The 15,116-nt window shown below is 38.4% G+C and overlaps 1 protein-coding gene across 1 annotated transcript in view; it reads left to right on the plus strand.

Moving 5' to 3' along the window:
* Positions 1 to 14,845, plus strand: part of ERCC6L2 (ERCC excision repair 6 like 2) — a 118,365-nt gene extending 103,520 nt beyond the window's left edge. Inside the window, exons 18-19 of the mRNA XM_020289244.2 lie at positions 7,269 to 7,450; positions 12,193 to 14,845. Coding sequence (XP_020144833.2) covers positions 7,269 to 7,450; positions 12,193 to 13,168 — 1,158 coding nt within the window. The 3' untranslated portion in view covers positions 13,169 to 14,845. The remainder of the gene's footprint in view (positions 1 to 7,268; positions 7,451 to 12,192) is intronic.
* Positions 14,846 to 15,116: the final 271 nt, after the last annotated feature.

A 15,116-nucleotide genomic window follows, 5' to 3' on the forward strand; every position in this document is an offset into this window, starting at 1 on the left:
GGTCCAGTGCTCAGACCACTACCTGGAAAGGCCTGGGAACCCGCCCTGGCCTTTGTCTATAGGAGGTATTAAAGGGAATTTCCTGACCACCCTCCCACGGAGGACTGAGGGTATTAGCAAAAATTCCCCATTACACGTCTGCAGGCTTTGGTGAAGGAATTTGCCATGGTCTCACCTGGCCCTTTCCCACAGGTTGACCACTATGGCTATGAATGGCAGAGCCTTCAGGCCAACAGACCACAGGGAGATGGAGTTCATGTGTTTCTGTGTGTAGCATGTGCCCCGAGGCACTCACCTGCTCTCCCAGTGCTGTCACTTTGCGCCATTTTAGACAGGTGGGTCTCTTGGGCAATGAGTCACCCATCGAAGTGATGCTGAATTTCCAGTTTTCTTCTCTCAGATTTAATTCATTTTGTGTTTATTTGAAGAGACACTTCCATTATTGTAGATAAAAAATAGGCTCAAAACAGCCAATAAAAAGTTGTCCTTTTGTGGCTCATTCAGAAAGCAAAGTGCTATTGGAAAAGTTTAGCGGGTTTATAACTATTACTCCGTCCAGGAGGAACATGTAGCCATAGTTATACATTTTATCTCCCTCTCCCCCCAGAAAAGGTTTCGGGTTTGAATCTAAGTGTTTGTTTTTTCAGATTTGGATATCATTTTTGAACATACGCAGAAATTTTGACTTAAGTTATGTTTGTGGTGGGTCCTCTAACCAGCTGGCTTTTCTCCAGATGGTGAGTTAAGACAATTCAGGGGTAGCTCATAGTTGCCTCAGGTTTTTGTTGAGTAATGGAAAACTGCATTTACAGTAACATTTTCTGTCTCCAGGCAGAAACTTTGAAAGATTACTTTGAGCATTTTCATACCTGTGCAAAGATCCTTAAAAGTTTTTGTCGTGTTAGACTCTGAGGTGTCATTTGAATGAATTTGTTTTTAGTGTGCTATGTTTTTATAGTACTCCTGATTCCTTGCTTTGCAAAGACAAGCAAGTTTATGACTTTTTATGTGTTTACAGGGTTTGGCCCTTACCCAAAGAGATTTCTTTTTTAATCTTTTGTTTGAACAGATGTGTAAACAAAAGCATTGCTGCCTCTCAGACTTCCCTGTTTAAAGCTCAGTGAAGAAGGAAAATGAAAGAGCACTTGGATTTTTAGGCTTTATGGCAGAGTTGGCGTGATCTGATGTGAGGACTCATGGCTATATGGTGTGCCCATGTGTGGTAACCTTAGAGTGTCTTTTTAAGCTCTGTGCTATTCTCAGGAACTAGGTGTAGACCAAAGAGCTGTCCAGGGATGAGCAGACCCCTCAGTGACCTTAGAATTAGAACTTTTAATTAAGCTTCCACTCAGGCTTCTCAGTGGGTCAGAGCCATCAGGACCTTCCAATTCCTTTGAAAATCTCCTCCCTGTTTCCAGTTTTCTCATAGACTCATCAAGCGTAATCATTTGGTTATGGAAAAAACAGTCAATGTTGCTTTTAAATATACATCGCTGTTTGTTCTGATGTGGGAAAAACCTGCTCAGTAGACAGAACCATTCCAAACTTACTTAATAAAAGATTTCACTAATTCCTGGTAATCTAGCCTGGACAGGCTAGCTGTTCTGCTCCATTGTGCACCACCCTCCTCCAGGCATCTTCTGCACCTTGAGGGTACAGGTGAGCAGGGGAGAAGGAGTCAGCATTACCTGCACTGGCTGCAGATTGTCTCCAGGAATTAGCCCCAGGAGGTGTAGAAAGATGGCAGAGCTTACCCATAGTACTTCTCCTGCCAAAATGGGAACTAGAGGCTGTTCATGATTGCTTTTAAAACTCTCTCTCCTGGATGGTCAGGTTTGTTGCCCCCCATTTGTTACAAGTTGATGGGTATGGGAAAACTTCATCCCCATCAACTTTTCTCATTTCCTTGCTATTCCTACCTAGATGCCCTCTACAGTTCTTTAGTAATGTACTTTCAGAATTATTTTTTACTTCAAAAATGTTAATAGAAATAGGGTTTCATTTTTCTTAAACAGTTTCTGAACTATTCCAGTACAGCCTCCTACTATGTAAGGATAAATTCCACATGTAGCCAAGTAAATAGAAAAATGCTAATGTAATCATATGGCTGTGAGGTAGGAGGACTCTTCTCTTTTCTAAGTATACTGATGTCAAAATCGCTGTCTACAAATTTCTTCAGTTTTGTTTTTCTTACCCTTTCATATTAAAAATCTATAACCTACTTTTTGCAGTTGAGCCTTTCAACAAATAACTGTTGTTTCAATGAAAATAGTGCATCTTGGCTTAGAGCTAATGCCATGAAATGCAGAGAATGCACTTTTGGTTCAAAGGAAAAAGAAAATGTATTTATTATGAGAGTTCATTTGAATGTTTCATACTACTGATCTAAATGAAGATAAGGAACTTTTCTGCTATAACCAATGTAAATCTAAAACTTTACAGGAAGAAGTAATTCTCTACAGAATTACAGATCTAGGGTGGATTCATTTTGGCTACTCTGGATGAAGAAATTTTTCCCTACAAAGGTGTCCTCCTGTGTACTATAATCCTTATGTATAGGCATACCTCATTTTATTGTACTTTGCAGATATTTTGTTTTTTAGAAATGAAGGTTTGTGGCAACCCTGCTTCGAGCAAGTCTGTTGGCACCAATTTATTACCAACAGCATGTGTTCATTTCATGTCTGTGTCACATTTTGGTAATTCTTATAATATTTCAAATTTTTTCATTCTGATATCTGTTATGGTGATCTCTGATCCGTGATCTTTGACATTACTATTATAATTGTTCGGGGGCACCAGCCACACCCATGTAAGACAGCAAACTTAGTCGAGAAAGGCCATGTGTCTGACTACTCCATTGCTTGGCCGTTTCTATCTCTCCCTCTCCTCGAGCCTCCCTATTCACTGAGCCACAACAATATTGGAATTGGGCCAATTAATAACTACAATGGCATTAAGTGTTCAAGTGAAAGGAAGAGTCTTATGTCTCTTACTTTAAATCAAGAGCTAGAAGTGATTAAGCTCTGTGATCCATTCTGCAGCCCATGGATCAAGGAAAGGCATGTTGGAAGCCAAGACAGGCCAAAAACTAGGCCTCTTAAGCCAAACCGCCAAATTATCAATGCAAAGTTAAAAGTACTACTCCAGTGAACACACAAATGATAAAAAAGCAAAACAACCTTATTACTGATGTAGAGAAACTTTAAGTGGTCTGGATAGAAGATCAAACCAGCCGCAACATTCCCTTAAGACAAAGCCTAATCCAAAGCAAGGCCCTAACTCTCTTCAATTCTGTGAAGGCTGAGAGAGGTGAGGAAGCAGCAGAAGAAAAGTTTGAAGATAGCAGAAGGTGGTCCATGAAGTTTAAGGGAAGAAGCCATCTCCATAACATAAAAGTACAAGGTGAAGCAGCAAGTGCTGATATAGAATATATAGCAAGTTATCCAAAAGATCTGTTAATAGCTAAGGTAATTGATGACGGTGGCTACATTAAACAACAGATTTTCAGTGTAGACAAAATAGCCTTATATATTGGAAGAAGATCATCTAAGACTTCCATAGCTAGAGAAAAGTCAATGCCAGGCTTCAGAGCTTCAAAGAACATGCTGACTCTCTTGTTAAGGGTTAATGCAGCTGGTGACTTTAAATGGAAGCCACTGCTCATTTACCATTTCAACGATCTGAGTGCCCTTTAAGGATTATGCTGAATCTACTCTGCCTGTGCTATATAAATGGAACAACCAAGTCTAGATAACAGCACGTCTGTTTTACAGCATGGTTTACTCAATATTTTAAGTCTACTGTTGAGACCTACTGCTCAGAAAAAAATATTCCTTTTAAAATATTACTGCTCTTTGACAACACATCTAGTCACCCAGAGCTCTGATGGAGATGTACAAGGAGGTTAATATTGCGTTCATGTCTGCTAACACGGCATCCATTCTGCAGCCCATGGATCAAGGAGTAATTTTGACTTTTAAGTGTTGTTTAAGAAATGGAGGGCTGGGCGTGGTTGTGTGCACCTATAGTCCCCACTACTTGGGAGGCTGAGGCAAGAGGATCACTTGAGCCCAGGATTTCAGACAGGCCTGGGCAACATAGTGAGACTCCATCTTACTTATTAAAAGCAGAGAACCTCTCCTGGCTGTGGTAAGAGAGTGATGGGACTAGGGAAGAAGGGCTGTTAGCTTTTGAGGGGACCACAAGACAAGCATTACGGGCAGCCTCTAGGAGGAGCTGGAAAAGCAAGGAAATGGATTTTCCCCCAAAGGCTCCAAAAAGAAAGGCAGCCCTGCCAATACCTTAATGTCAGCTCAGTGAGACCCATGTCATACTTCTTACCTACAGAAATGTAGGATAATAAATTTATATTGTTTTAAGCCACTTAATTTTGTGGTAGTTTGTTATGGCAGCAGTAGGAAACTAATATAGTACACTGCCCTGTAACCTATTCAGAGTTTACACATCTGACCTGTAGGCTTTTGTTCAGAATGAGCCTAGGCAGGCACATTGATTCCTAAAATCTTTTACTTTAACCAAACTACATATAAAATTTTGTTTCACAGCCTTGTTTTACTAAAACATCGAAGTCCCCTACTAAAATAGAAATATGAAACTAGATAGATTTTTTTAAATAAAAGATAAGCTATTAAAACCATGTGAGAGAAGAATGATTTTACTTTTATTGTCTAAAAGAATCAGATTTTTAAATGTGAAACATTTAGCATAAATTAAAGCTCCACAAGTCTGATAACTATGGTTGCAAAAGCTGAATTTTGCTGAAGAATTTATAAAGCTAATTGAAGAAAACTGTGTCTATACAAAAATGTGAGCTTCATAATGCTCCCAGAGTCAGAAAGGGCTAGAGTAATCATGTTAATAATAAGATATTATCCCATTATCTATTCTGATGATATTAATGAGAAGTCTGATGTTAGTTTGTCATTTCTTCGTAGGACATCTTCTTGTCTTTTCTCTCTGGTAGTTTTTAAGGTATACACTTTATCTGTGATGTAACAAAATAGATTTATTTTCATTTGTCCCACTAGGGATTCTCTCTTCTGTTTCAGTTTTGGGATTCCTGCGTTCTTCACTTCTCTGCCATCATCTCTTCCATTTTCTCTTTTCTCTCCTTCTAGCATTTTAGAAATTTTAGTTTGTCTTCTGCCATGTCTTCTGTCTCTTAATTTCTCTTTTCTTTTTTTAAAAAATATCTCTGTACTACATATGGAATAATTTTATTCTTCCAGTTTATCAACTATCATAGGGCTGTTTAGTCTGCTGCTTAACCCATATTTTGAGTTTATTTCTATCTCTATTTTTTATTTCAAAACTATATTTCATTTATAAAGTTTATCTTTGGTCCTTTCTCAAATCTGCCTGCCTATATGATGCCCAATTTTGGCTGGTAGATTCATTCTATCCTTCCTTTATCTTTCTGGACATGCTACTGATTTGAAGTCTCTTTCAGATTGCTTTATTATCAATAATTTCTCTGAGTTCCAATATTTGTTACAAATGCTTACTTTCATGGTGGTGGTTTTTATATGTTCTTTATAATTTTTGTCTGCATTCCTCTTTCCGCCCTACATTGGAATCACAAACATACTCTGAATTATGAAAATCTTCCAATGGTATGTTTTCTTATTCACCCCTCATTGAAATCTATGGTTTTCACTGGTTCTGGGCCAGTTTTTTATGTTGATTTTCAGCTTAGACTTTCCATACCACCAGGTAGTGCAAAATCAGATTCCACAAAATGGCACAGGCTGGTATTTCATTTTGTCACCAGTGATTTATCCTATTGCAGTGGTCCCCAGCCTTTCTGGCACCAGGGACCAGTTTCATGGAAGACAATTTTTCCACAGACGGGGGGACGGGGGAAATGGTTTGGGATGTATATTACATTTATTATGCAGTCAAACCTCTGTGCTAATGTTAATCTGTATTTGCAGCTGCTCCCCAGCACTAGCATCACCACCTCAGCTCCACCTCAGATTCTCATTAGGAGAGCAAACCTAGATCCCTCACATGCGCAGTTTACAGTAAGCTTCGTGCTCCTATGAGAATCTAATGCTGCAACTGATCTAACAGGAGGTGCAGCTCAGGTGGTGATGCAAGCGATGGGGAGCGGCTGTAAACACAGATGAACCTTCGCTCACTTGCCTGCTGCTCACCTCCTGCTGTGTGGCCCAGTTCCTAACAGGCCATGGGACCTGGACCCGTTCATGGCCCAGTGGTTGGGGCCACAGATCTAGAGTCAGAAGAAGGTAGCCTATTTCTAGCCTATGTCCCTGGTTTGGGCTTTCCTAGCTTTAATGTGTAAATTTTATATCTTTTTTATTCCTCTTGTGTTTTTTGTTTCTTTGTTGTTTAATGCAATGAGTTAAATCATTTCCATCTCCCTTCTACATATGGAGTCCTGTAGACTGTAACTCAGACCCTGCCCCTAAGGGCTACTGAGCTTCAAACTCCACCACCACTATGTTACTTCTTTGTTTTGGGTACATAGAGACTCTGCTTCCTTACTTTTGAGCTCAAGTGTAATTTTGTCATTGTTATTGTTAAATTGTATCCAGTATTTCTCTTTTGGGGATGGGATGGAGACTTTCCACTAGTCACACCATACCATCTTGTCGGGAAAACTGGAACAATATAGTTTAAAATTATTTATTTCTTGACCCACTGTTGGTAACAATGTATGTTAAGCAAGCAACCTGTAGTCTGTAAAGTATGTTTCTATCTATAATTCAACCAACTGTAGTTAACATGTTAAAATCACTAAATATTGTTGTAACCCAATGGTAAAGTGTAATATTTATGAAAACGGTTTATTTATTTAATTATGACATGAAGATTATTTTTTATATTTGTCTGCTTATATAAAATTAAGTAACTGAAAGACTGCTTGGTAATTTTGAGAAAAAATATTGAATTTAAAAATTTTGAATATTCCATTTTTATGCCATCATTTGTATCATCATTAATTTTTATCTTTCTTTGGGATAGTAGATATCAGCATGCGTATCAGTGTGCCCACAGCCTTGAAATAGAAATATCATATTATTTATATTTCTTTATTATCTTTAAGATATAAAAATAAGTTTTCTCTGTATCATCTTTTTAAAATCTAGGTTTACATCATCTGGCAATGATTTCAGTTGGCCTACTTTATCAAAAAGAATATTGGGAAATAGACATTCTCCTTATTTGACCAAAAATGACTTTTTTTCAGGCATAGTTTTTATTTCCTTCCCTTTTTTCAGACACACAAAGAAAAAGTGAATGCAGATACATTGACACATGCAATGAAAGGCCAGCAACCAAGTGAAGGAAGTATTTCATCTCCTCTTTACATCTCATACCCTGTAAGCCAGAAGAAGAAAAAAGTCTACCGTACAGACGAGACCACCTTCATAATTGGAGAAACACCAAAAGGAATCCGCAGGTATGTCGTCTGTAAGAACACTAGACTTTAAGTCTAAATCTCAAAAGAAATATAGCTCTTTCATAAAATATACAAATTATTTGAATTATAACCATACTTGGCATCTGAATATTTCAGAAAAATCTGAATTTAAAAGATAAATTGCAGATATTTTCAGTGTTGTTAGAAGGCTAACCCCTAGACTAATTTTAAAAAAGAAATGATTTTAGATAGCAAAATGAAATATTAAATACTAAAGGGCATTTTATTCATTTAGTCACTGAATATCTATCAAGCACCTAATATACACCCAGGCATTATGCATGTGTTATAAGAAAAAAAGTGGACAGGCTACCTTGAAAGAGAAAAATGGGTGGGGAGGAAGTGGAACCATGGTTCTATTGGGTAGTCAGGGAAGACCTGCCTACACTGGTGGCATTAAGTTGAGACCTGAAGGATAACCATACAGAGAACCAGAGGGAGAGCATCTCTGAGGAGGGAAGAGGTTTGGTGTGGTCAAGGAACTGAGTGAAACTGGGGGACTCAGTGTAGCATAAACCAGCAGAGAGTAGTATGAGATGAAGACAGAGACATAGACAGGCCGGAGCATGTAAAGCCATAGAGACTGTGGAAAGAGCTTGGATTTTGTGCCAAGTGCAGTGGAAAGCTATTGAAGAATGACACAATCTAAGGTATGTTTTTAAAAGATTGTTCCAGCTTCTCTGTGGAAGAGGACAAAGTGGACGAGGGGAGATGAGAAAGAACTAGGTGGCAGTTTGCACCAGAGTGGTTGCCGTGAGGATAGAACCAAATGGATGGAATTCTCCATTTGGTGATGGACCAGTTTGGGAAATAGATCAGGATTACTTCTAGCTTTCTTGAGCTGTAGAGTGGAAATACTGAATGGGAAAAGCTAGGAGGGAAACAAGTTTGGAGTGAAAAAAATCAGGAGTTCTCTTTTGCTCATATTAAATGAGACTCTGTGAAAATGTTAAATAGGTGATGGATTTGCTTCTCTGAGATTGAGGATTGGAGATTTAAATTTTGGAGTCATCAGCATAGAATTTATATATGTTGTTTAGAGCCATGGGACTATGTGAACAGCCTAGGAACAGAGCACAGAACGGAGGGGGACGCGCCAGGACGGGGCCTGGAGGCAGCAGGTGCCAGCAGAGTGGTCTGCGAAATAGGAGGCTCAGTACAGGGTCCTGAAGTCCAAGAGAAGTAAGAGTTTCGAAAAGGAGGGAGCACTTAACTTTACCAAATGCTGCAGAGAACCAGACCAGATGAAAGGGGAAAATGTCCACTGGAAGCGGCAGCAGAGAGCTCAGCCAGCACCTGGGCACAAGCAGCCTGCAAAGCAGTGGGCAGATGCTGGTGTGCGGCAGGCCAGTGATGGTGGGGAGACCTGCGGCAGCTCCTTAAGTCTGGATGTGGAAAGGAACAGCAGCTAGAGGGCTTGTAGGGCCAAGGGTAGGTTTTTTTAAAAGTCGGGAGGATAATATAATGTCTAATATTAGAATGCCAGAATCTGAACTCTGCACAATGTCCAAACTACTGACACCCCCGTTGTCCTGCTAACCATCCTAGTCGATCAGAATCAAGACTGCTCCACACTGTAGCCGCGTCATTATCTGAATACGTGCCCAGGCCTCCCTTTCCTTCGGGAAGCTTAGGCAGAGAGAAAGTGATTTTAGCAGTGTTCCACCCCAGTTCCTCCAGTTAAAGGGAGAGGATTTTGAATTTTATCCATGATGATAACTACTTTTTTTTTTTTTTTTTTGAGACAGTCTTCCTCTGTCACCCTGGGTAGAATGCATGGTGTTATCATAACTCACTGCAGCTGCAAACTCCTGGGCTCAAGTGATTCTGCAGCCTCAGCCTCCCGAGTAGCTGTGACCACAGGCACACACCACGATGCTCAGCTAATTTTTCTACCCTTAGTAGAAATTCTCTTGCTCAGGCTGGTCTCAAACTCCTGACCTCAAGCAATCCTCCCACCTCAGCCTCCCAAAAATGCTAGGATTACAGATGTGAGCCACCATAACTACTTCTAAGATACTTGCTAAAAGATACCTGTTTTTGGTGTCCCTTTTCCCCCCTTCGCTAAGTGGCTTATGGAGAAAGTAGCCTATAGGTGTCTGCTCTAGTTTATAAATTTTTTTCTTACGAAGTGCTCCCTGGTTATACCTTGCATTTCCTTAAATTCTTAGGGAAAGTTCTTTTGAAAGCCCAGAATTAGGAAAGTGAGTTAGAAGGCAAAAATAAAATGAATGATAATCATAACTTATCCTGTAAGGGACAATCATATAGCATGACTTACTCGCAGACTACTCAGATAAAATGAGGTTAGAAGCAGCTCTCCCCAGAGGTAACAGGCCACAGGGTCACAGGTGAGATCATGCTTTCAGTACAGCAGAGGTGAAGTTACTTTGGCAGCTGCTGAGACATCACCAAGTCTTAGGTAAATAGAAGTCATCAGCTTGTCACTTTGCCAGTCACTTCATCTTTACAAACACAAATAGTTATTAGAAAGGCCATGAAAATGGATTTGGAGATGATTAATAAACAAAATAATATCCCATTACTTCATGTGAAGTGAAAATGGAACTTTCTAAGAACATGCTTGTTGTTTTCCAACAAGAACATTGGCAATTTCCAGGAAAGAAATTCGGAAGCTATATTTGTGTTATTAAATATACTGTTGAAGATGAGAGTGGCTGATAATCAAGCATGTATAGTATCTGGATTTAGAACAGTTAACAAGACAATATATTGAGTTCTAGAAGCCATGCTATTCATCTGAAGCCACAAAAGAAAGCCATGAGTATACATTATGGACTGCCACTAACATCAAAGGAAACATAAACTGTATATAACCCGTCTGAGTGGCAAAAATAGAAGTGGCATTAAAGTTCCTCCTTATATACATTAAAAATAAGTCATTATTTTACCCTAAGGATTCTCTGTCATGCATAGGATAAAATTCAAACTTCCGAACTTGGTATACAGACCCCTTCTGATTTTTAGCCTCTTCCTTGGCAGTTTCTCCTGCCCCCCCCACACACACACACCAGGTCCTCTTGGAACTGGGCCTATGTGCATGCCCTCTCCCTGGAAGGCTTCCTCACTTGTCGTTACCTGACTGACTTGAGGTGACCTCAGAGAAGCCTTCCCTACCCACCTTGCCCACCACCAGTCACTGGCGTAGGTACCCCTTCTGTGAACGCCAGTAGGCGCATTTACCTGCATTTACCTCATGGTAAATTTGCATCTTGGGATTTATAACTCTATTCTAGTTTGAATTTCACACATTTTATCCCCCAATGAGACTATAAACTCCTTGAAGATAGGAATCGGCGTCTCGTTCACTGTTGGATAATTCCTACCTAGCATGTAATAGGACTCTACAAATATTTGTTGAATGAATAAATTAATGTTTTAAGGAACTATTATGTAAAATATAAATATAATTCTAAAATTTTGTGGCTTTTAATCCTGTACTATAATACCATCTATGGCTTTTGTTTAAAGGAGGGCTTATAAACAATGGAGTTCTCCTGACTCAAGGCCCAGACTCGACATCAGCAAAGCAATATACCCTCTTTCTCAATCTGCTTGGGCTGTCATTACAAAATACCATAAACTGGGTGGCTTAAACAATAGACATTTATTTCTCACAGTTCTAGAGGCTGGGAAGTCCAAAAACAAAGTGTTAACTGATTTGGTTTGGGGGGAGGGCCCTCTTCCTGGCTTGTAGATGGCTGCCTTCTCCCTGTGTCCTCTCATGGCAGAGAGAAACAGGGAGTGGGAGGAAGGGAAAGAGACTGTGCCAGCTCTCTGGCATCTCTTCTTATAGGGATGCTAATCCTATTGGATTAGGGCCCATCCTTATGACCTCATTTAACCTTAATTACTTCTTAAAGGTGCTGTCTTGAGATACTGCCACATTGTGGGTTAGGTCTTCAACGTGTAGTTTTTGGAAGGACACAGTTCAGTCCATAGCACCCTTTCCTGGGGGAAAGGAGCAGAGTTTCTTGCCCAGGGTCTCTAAACAATCCTTTTACCCATGTCTTACCAAGGTTCCAGAAGACACATTTCCTCATATGTGCATATAATAGCTTTTATTAATATCTTATATTAAGGATGCAACTCACTTCTTCAAATAGTATCTTACTTCTTGGTTTATCTGTCTATACTGAAGTTAGACCAATTGTAGGGATAAAATAATATAGGTTTATCAGTTTAGAACTTTCCCTCAGGCTCATAAAAAGTCTTATGAAATGTCTATGTCATATTAGTGGAAGAAGGGAAAAAGGAAAAGGAAGAAAACATTCTTAATTTTTCAGAATTTTTTCTATTTATTAAGACCTTTGACAATTTTATTTTGTGGGACTTGAGTACAATATAGATTTTCAAGTACTGATCATATAAATTATGATTCTCCTGTCAGTCATAAATTGGCTCACTAGAGGAGTAGCATGCTGGGCTCCCATAATTCCCAGGAAATACCTAATGGTATAAATCAGAATAACATAAAAAGCTGGTGATTTCATGAGCTAAAATATTTTTTTTCAGTAGCACAAGGAAAGAGGCCACATTCTACTAGGATAAAATGCATTTTCATTATGGAATTAAACAGACATGTATTAAAGGAACAAGATTACATTGCTTTGCCTCTACATTTCCTATCACTAATGATTAGTTCTTTAAAAATAAAATGTAATAAAAATAACCATTAGTTTTATTCATTAAATCTTTAGAAAACAATTTGAAGAAATGGCGTCTTACTTTAACTCGTCTTCTGTAAAGGAATTTGCTAAACATATAACTAATGCCACAGCCGAAGAACGACAGAAAATGCTACGAGACTTTTATGCTTCTCAATATCCAGAGGTAAAAGAATTTTGGGGGGATTCTGCTTCAGAATTCATTAATTCTGTGCATGAGGAAGGTAAGCAAGTCAGGAAGAAATCTGAAAAAAGAGAATCTCTTCTAAAAGAAAAGCTGTCAGATTCTGAAACTTTGTCATTTAAAGATTCTACCAAGAAAATTTCTCAAATTTGTAGCCCAAAACTATATAAACGAAAAGCAATTAAGTTTCAAAATCCTGCTTCCTGTAGAGAAGAGTTGTGTTCTAATGATGCAGAAACTAAGGAATCACCCATTAGCTCTACCCAAGAGATTGACAACAGGAAACACAGCCAAGCATCCAAAGATAGTGTAATGTCCCATTGTCCAAATAGTAAGTCTGCAGCACATGAGAGCGAGTTAGAAAACACCATGGGAGACCAACAGGACCTCACAAGAATGGGCATTTCAAGAAATGGACCCCTTTTCAAATTGGAAAACAGAAAGATAGAAGATCCAGTGTTAGAAAACACTTCTGTGGTAGGCTTACTCGGTGACACTTCTATTCTCAATGACCTCTTTAAAAGTCAGGGGAGCAGTCCCACACAGCTGCCAAAGAAAGTTCCTTCAGGGCCCATGGAAAAAGCAAAACAGAGACCAAAAGATTTCTGGGACCTCTTGAATGAGCAGAATGATGACCGTCTTAGCAAACTCACCGACTTGGCGGTCATAGAGACTCTGTGTGAAAAAGTACCCCTTGCCTCATCCTCCAAAAGGAAAGGTGAGCCAGAAACTTCTCTTTGGAAATCAAATAAGAAATTTTTATGGAAGCAATTTAACTCAAGTGATTCAGATGAAAACACAACCAATACACAGAGTGATACATAGCATATAAATGAATTGCTACACCAATAAGCAGTCACTGTTTACAGCACTCTGTTCTGTACTAATTGTATTATCTTGAACACAGTTGTCAACATATGTGTTTATTAAAGTTTTGGTTTAGAGTTTTTTAAAGTCTAAGATATCATGGATTTGGGAGCTTTTTGATATCTGATTTGATCTTTTAAAAATATGATTGTATTATAGTATAAACCTTTGTTATGAAATAGAAAAGGTTCTAGATTTGTTATTAGGAGTACTGGAGCATCTCTTATTATACAGTTATGTGACCTTAGATAAGTGACTTGTCCTGGTGTGGATTTGTTTCCTAATACAAGAGATGGTTTCAACTAGATCAACATGAGTGTCCTTCCAGTTTAAAAAAAGCTTTGGTTCACTCTCCCAAGTTCCCTTAGGTCATTCATGGGCCAAACCATGCCTACCCCCCACCCAAATCAGCTGCACACTGGTGTGTTTCTTACTAGCATTTGGAAAATGATTAAATATTTTCCTTTGGCCTCTGTATCATGTTCTAGTATTATTAAATTATTTTAGATAAAAGTCATAATTTGTACTGAATATATTATATTGTATTGAAATGGTCATTTTCTAACAGCTCAAAATAAAACTATTATGATTTAATGAATATAAATAAAGCTTTGTATAGTACTTTTGTATTTCTTAAGTATGAATGAGTAAATATTTGATTTTATTTGAAACTGTTATATTTTGTTGAATTTAATGCATATGGTTTAAACTAGAATGTGCTCATTGTTGAATTCATTTTATTTAGAAGCATTCATTCAGCCCCTATGTTCTGTGCTAGCAGCTTGAACGGTACAGGTGAGGTACAGCTACAGGTAAAAGAAAGGAAATAATATCTGTTAAGAATCCTGTCTGTAAAGCCCCTGGCATCATGCCTGCAAATTGTAGGCAGGGACCTGAGGCTTCTGCTGGCCCAGGTTCAGATGAGCTGTTGCAGCTTTTCCTCAGTTAAGCTTGCAGGGCTATGATAGAGGAGGTGTCCATCCAGAAAATAGCAATAAACCAGGAAATGGTTGTGCTTAGAGATCATCGTTACTGTACAGAGAGAGGGCTTCGGAGGACCCAGGATGTAGAGCCGTTGCTCAGAAGTGAAAAAAACAAAAATCTTTTCTCAAGGGACTGAATGGCCAAGTATGTTTTTTCTTTAAAACAATGTCTTGTCCTGGAGAACTGTGACATATATTTTATATCATGACTGAGTATATATATATGTGTTCAGACATATATATGATTGAAATAAAATGTTGATGAAGTAATATTTACACTTAAGGCATGTAATATACTTTGACAGTTTGCTCTTCTAGGACTGTGTGTGTATTTTAATGCTCTATAACCCACTAAATTGATTTCACGGCCCCACTGAAGATTGGGAGCCACAGTGCGAAAAACCCTGTTTTAGGCCATATAGAATTTTTGCTACTTGCTTCTGAGTTGTGTCCAATAACAAAATGGACTTATGAGATGCTACACATCACCATTTAGGGGCTTTCTATACAATGAATGCATGATATAGTCTGTGGCAGACTTAATTTACAGATATTTTTAACCTGCTATGTGATCAGTTATATGAAGAGCTCTGTTCAGTAAATGGATTTTCATTTCATTTATATACTAGACAATATAGTTCATATATTTTAATAAAAGTACATCTTTCATAAAATAAAATATCTTTTAAATTTTTTTGACCTTAGAATCATAAAATGATATGTATACAAATATCAGCTCTATATTCTTCAAATATAAATAAATACTATTAAAAAGACTTTTAACAGTGATAGTCAAGATGGGAGCAAAAATGCAGACCAAAAGTTTAAAAATGAGTTTCCAACAGTTGTCTGTGAAACCTTTATTCCTATCATGTAGGAACAGTGTGCCAGGAAGAATGCAGAATTGGGAAGGAAAAGGAGTC

The sequence above is a fragment of the Microcebus murinus genome, chromosome 12, assembly GCF_040939455.1.
Source record: "Microcebus murinus isolate Inina chromosome 12, M.murinus_Inina_mat1.0, whole genome shotgun sequence".
In the NCBI taxonomy this organism is placed as follows: domain Eukaryota; kingdom Metazoa; phylum Chordata; class Mammalia; order Primates; family Cheirogaleidae; genus Microcebus; species Microcebus murinus.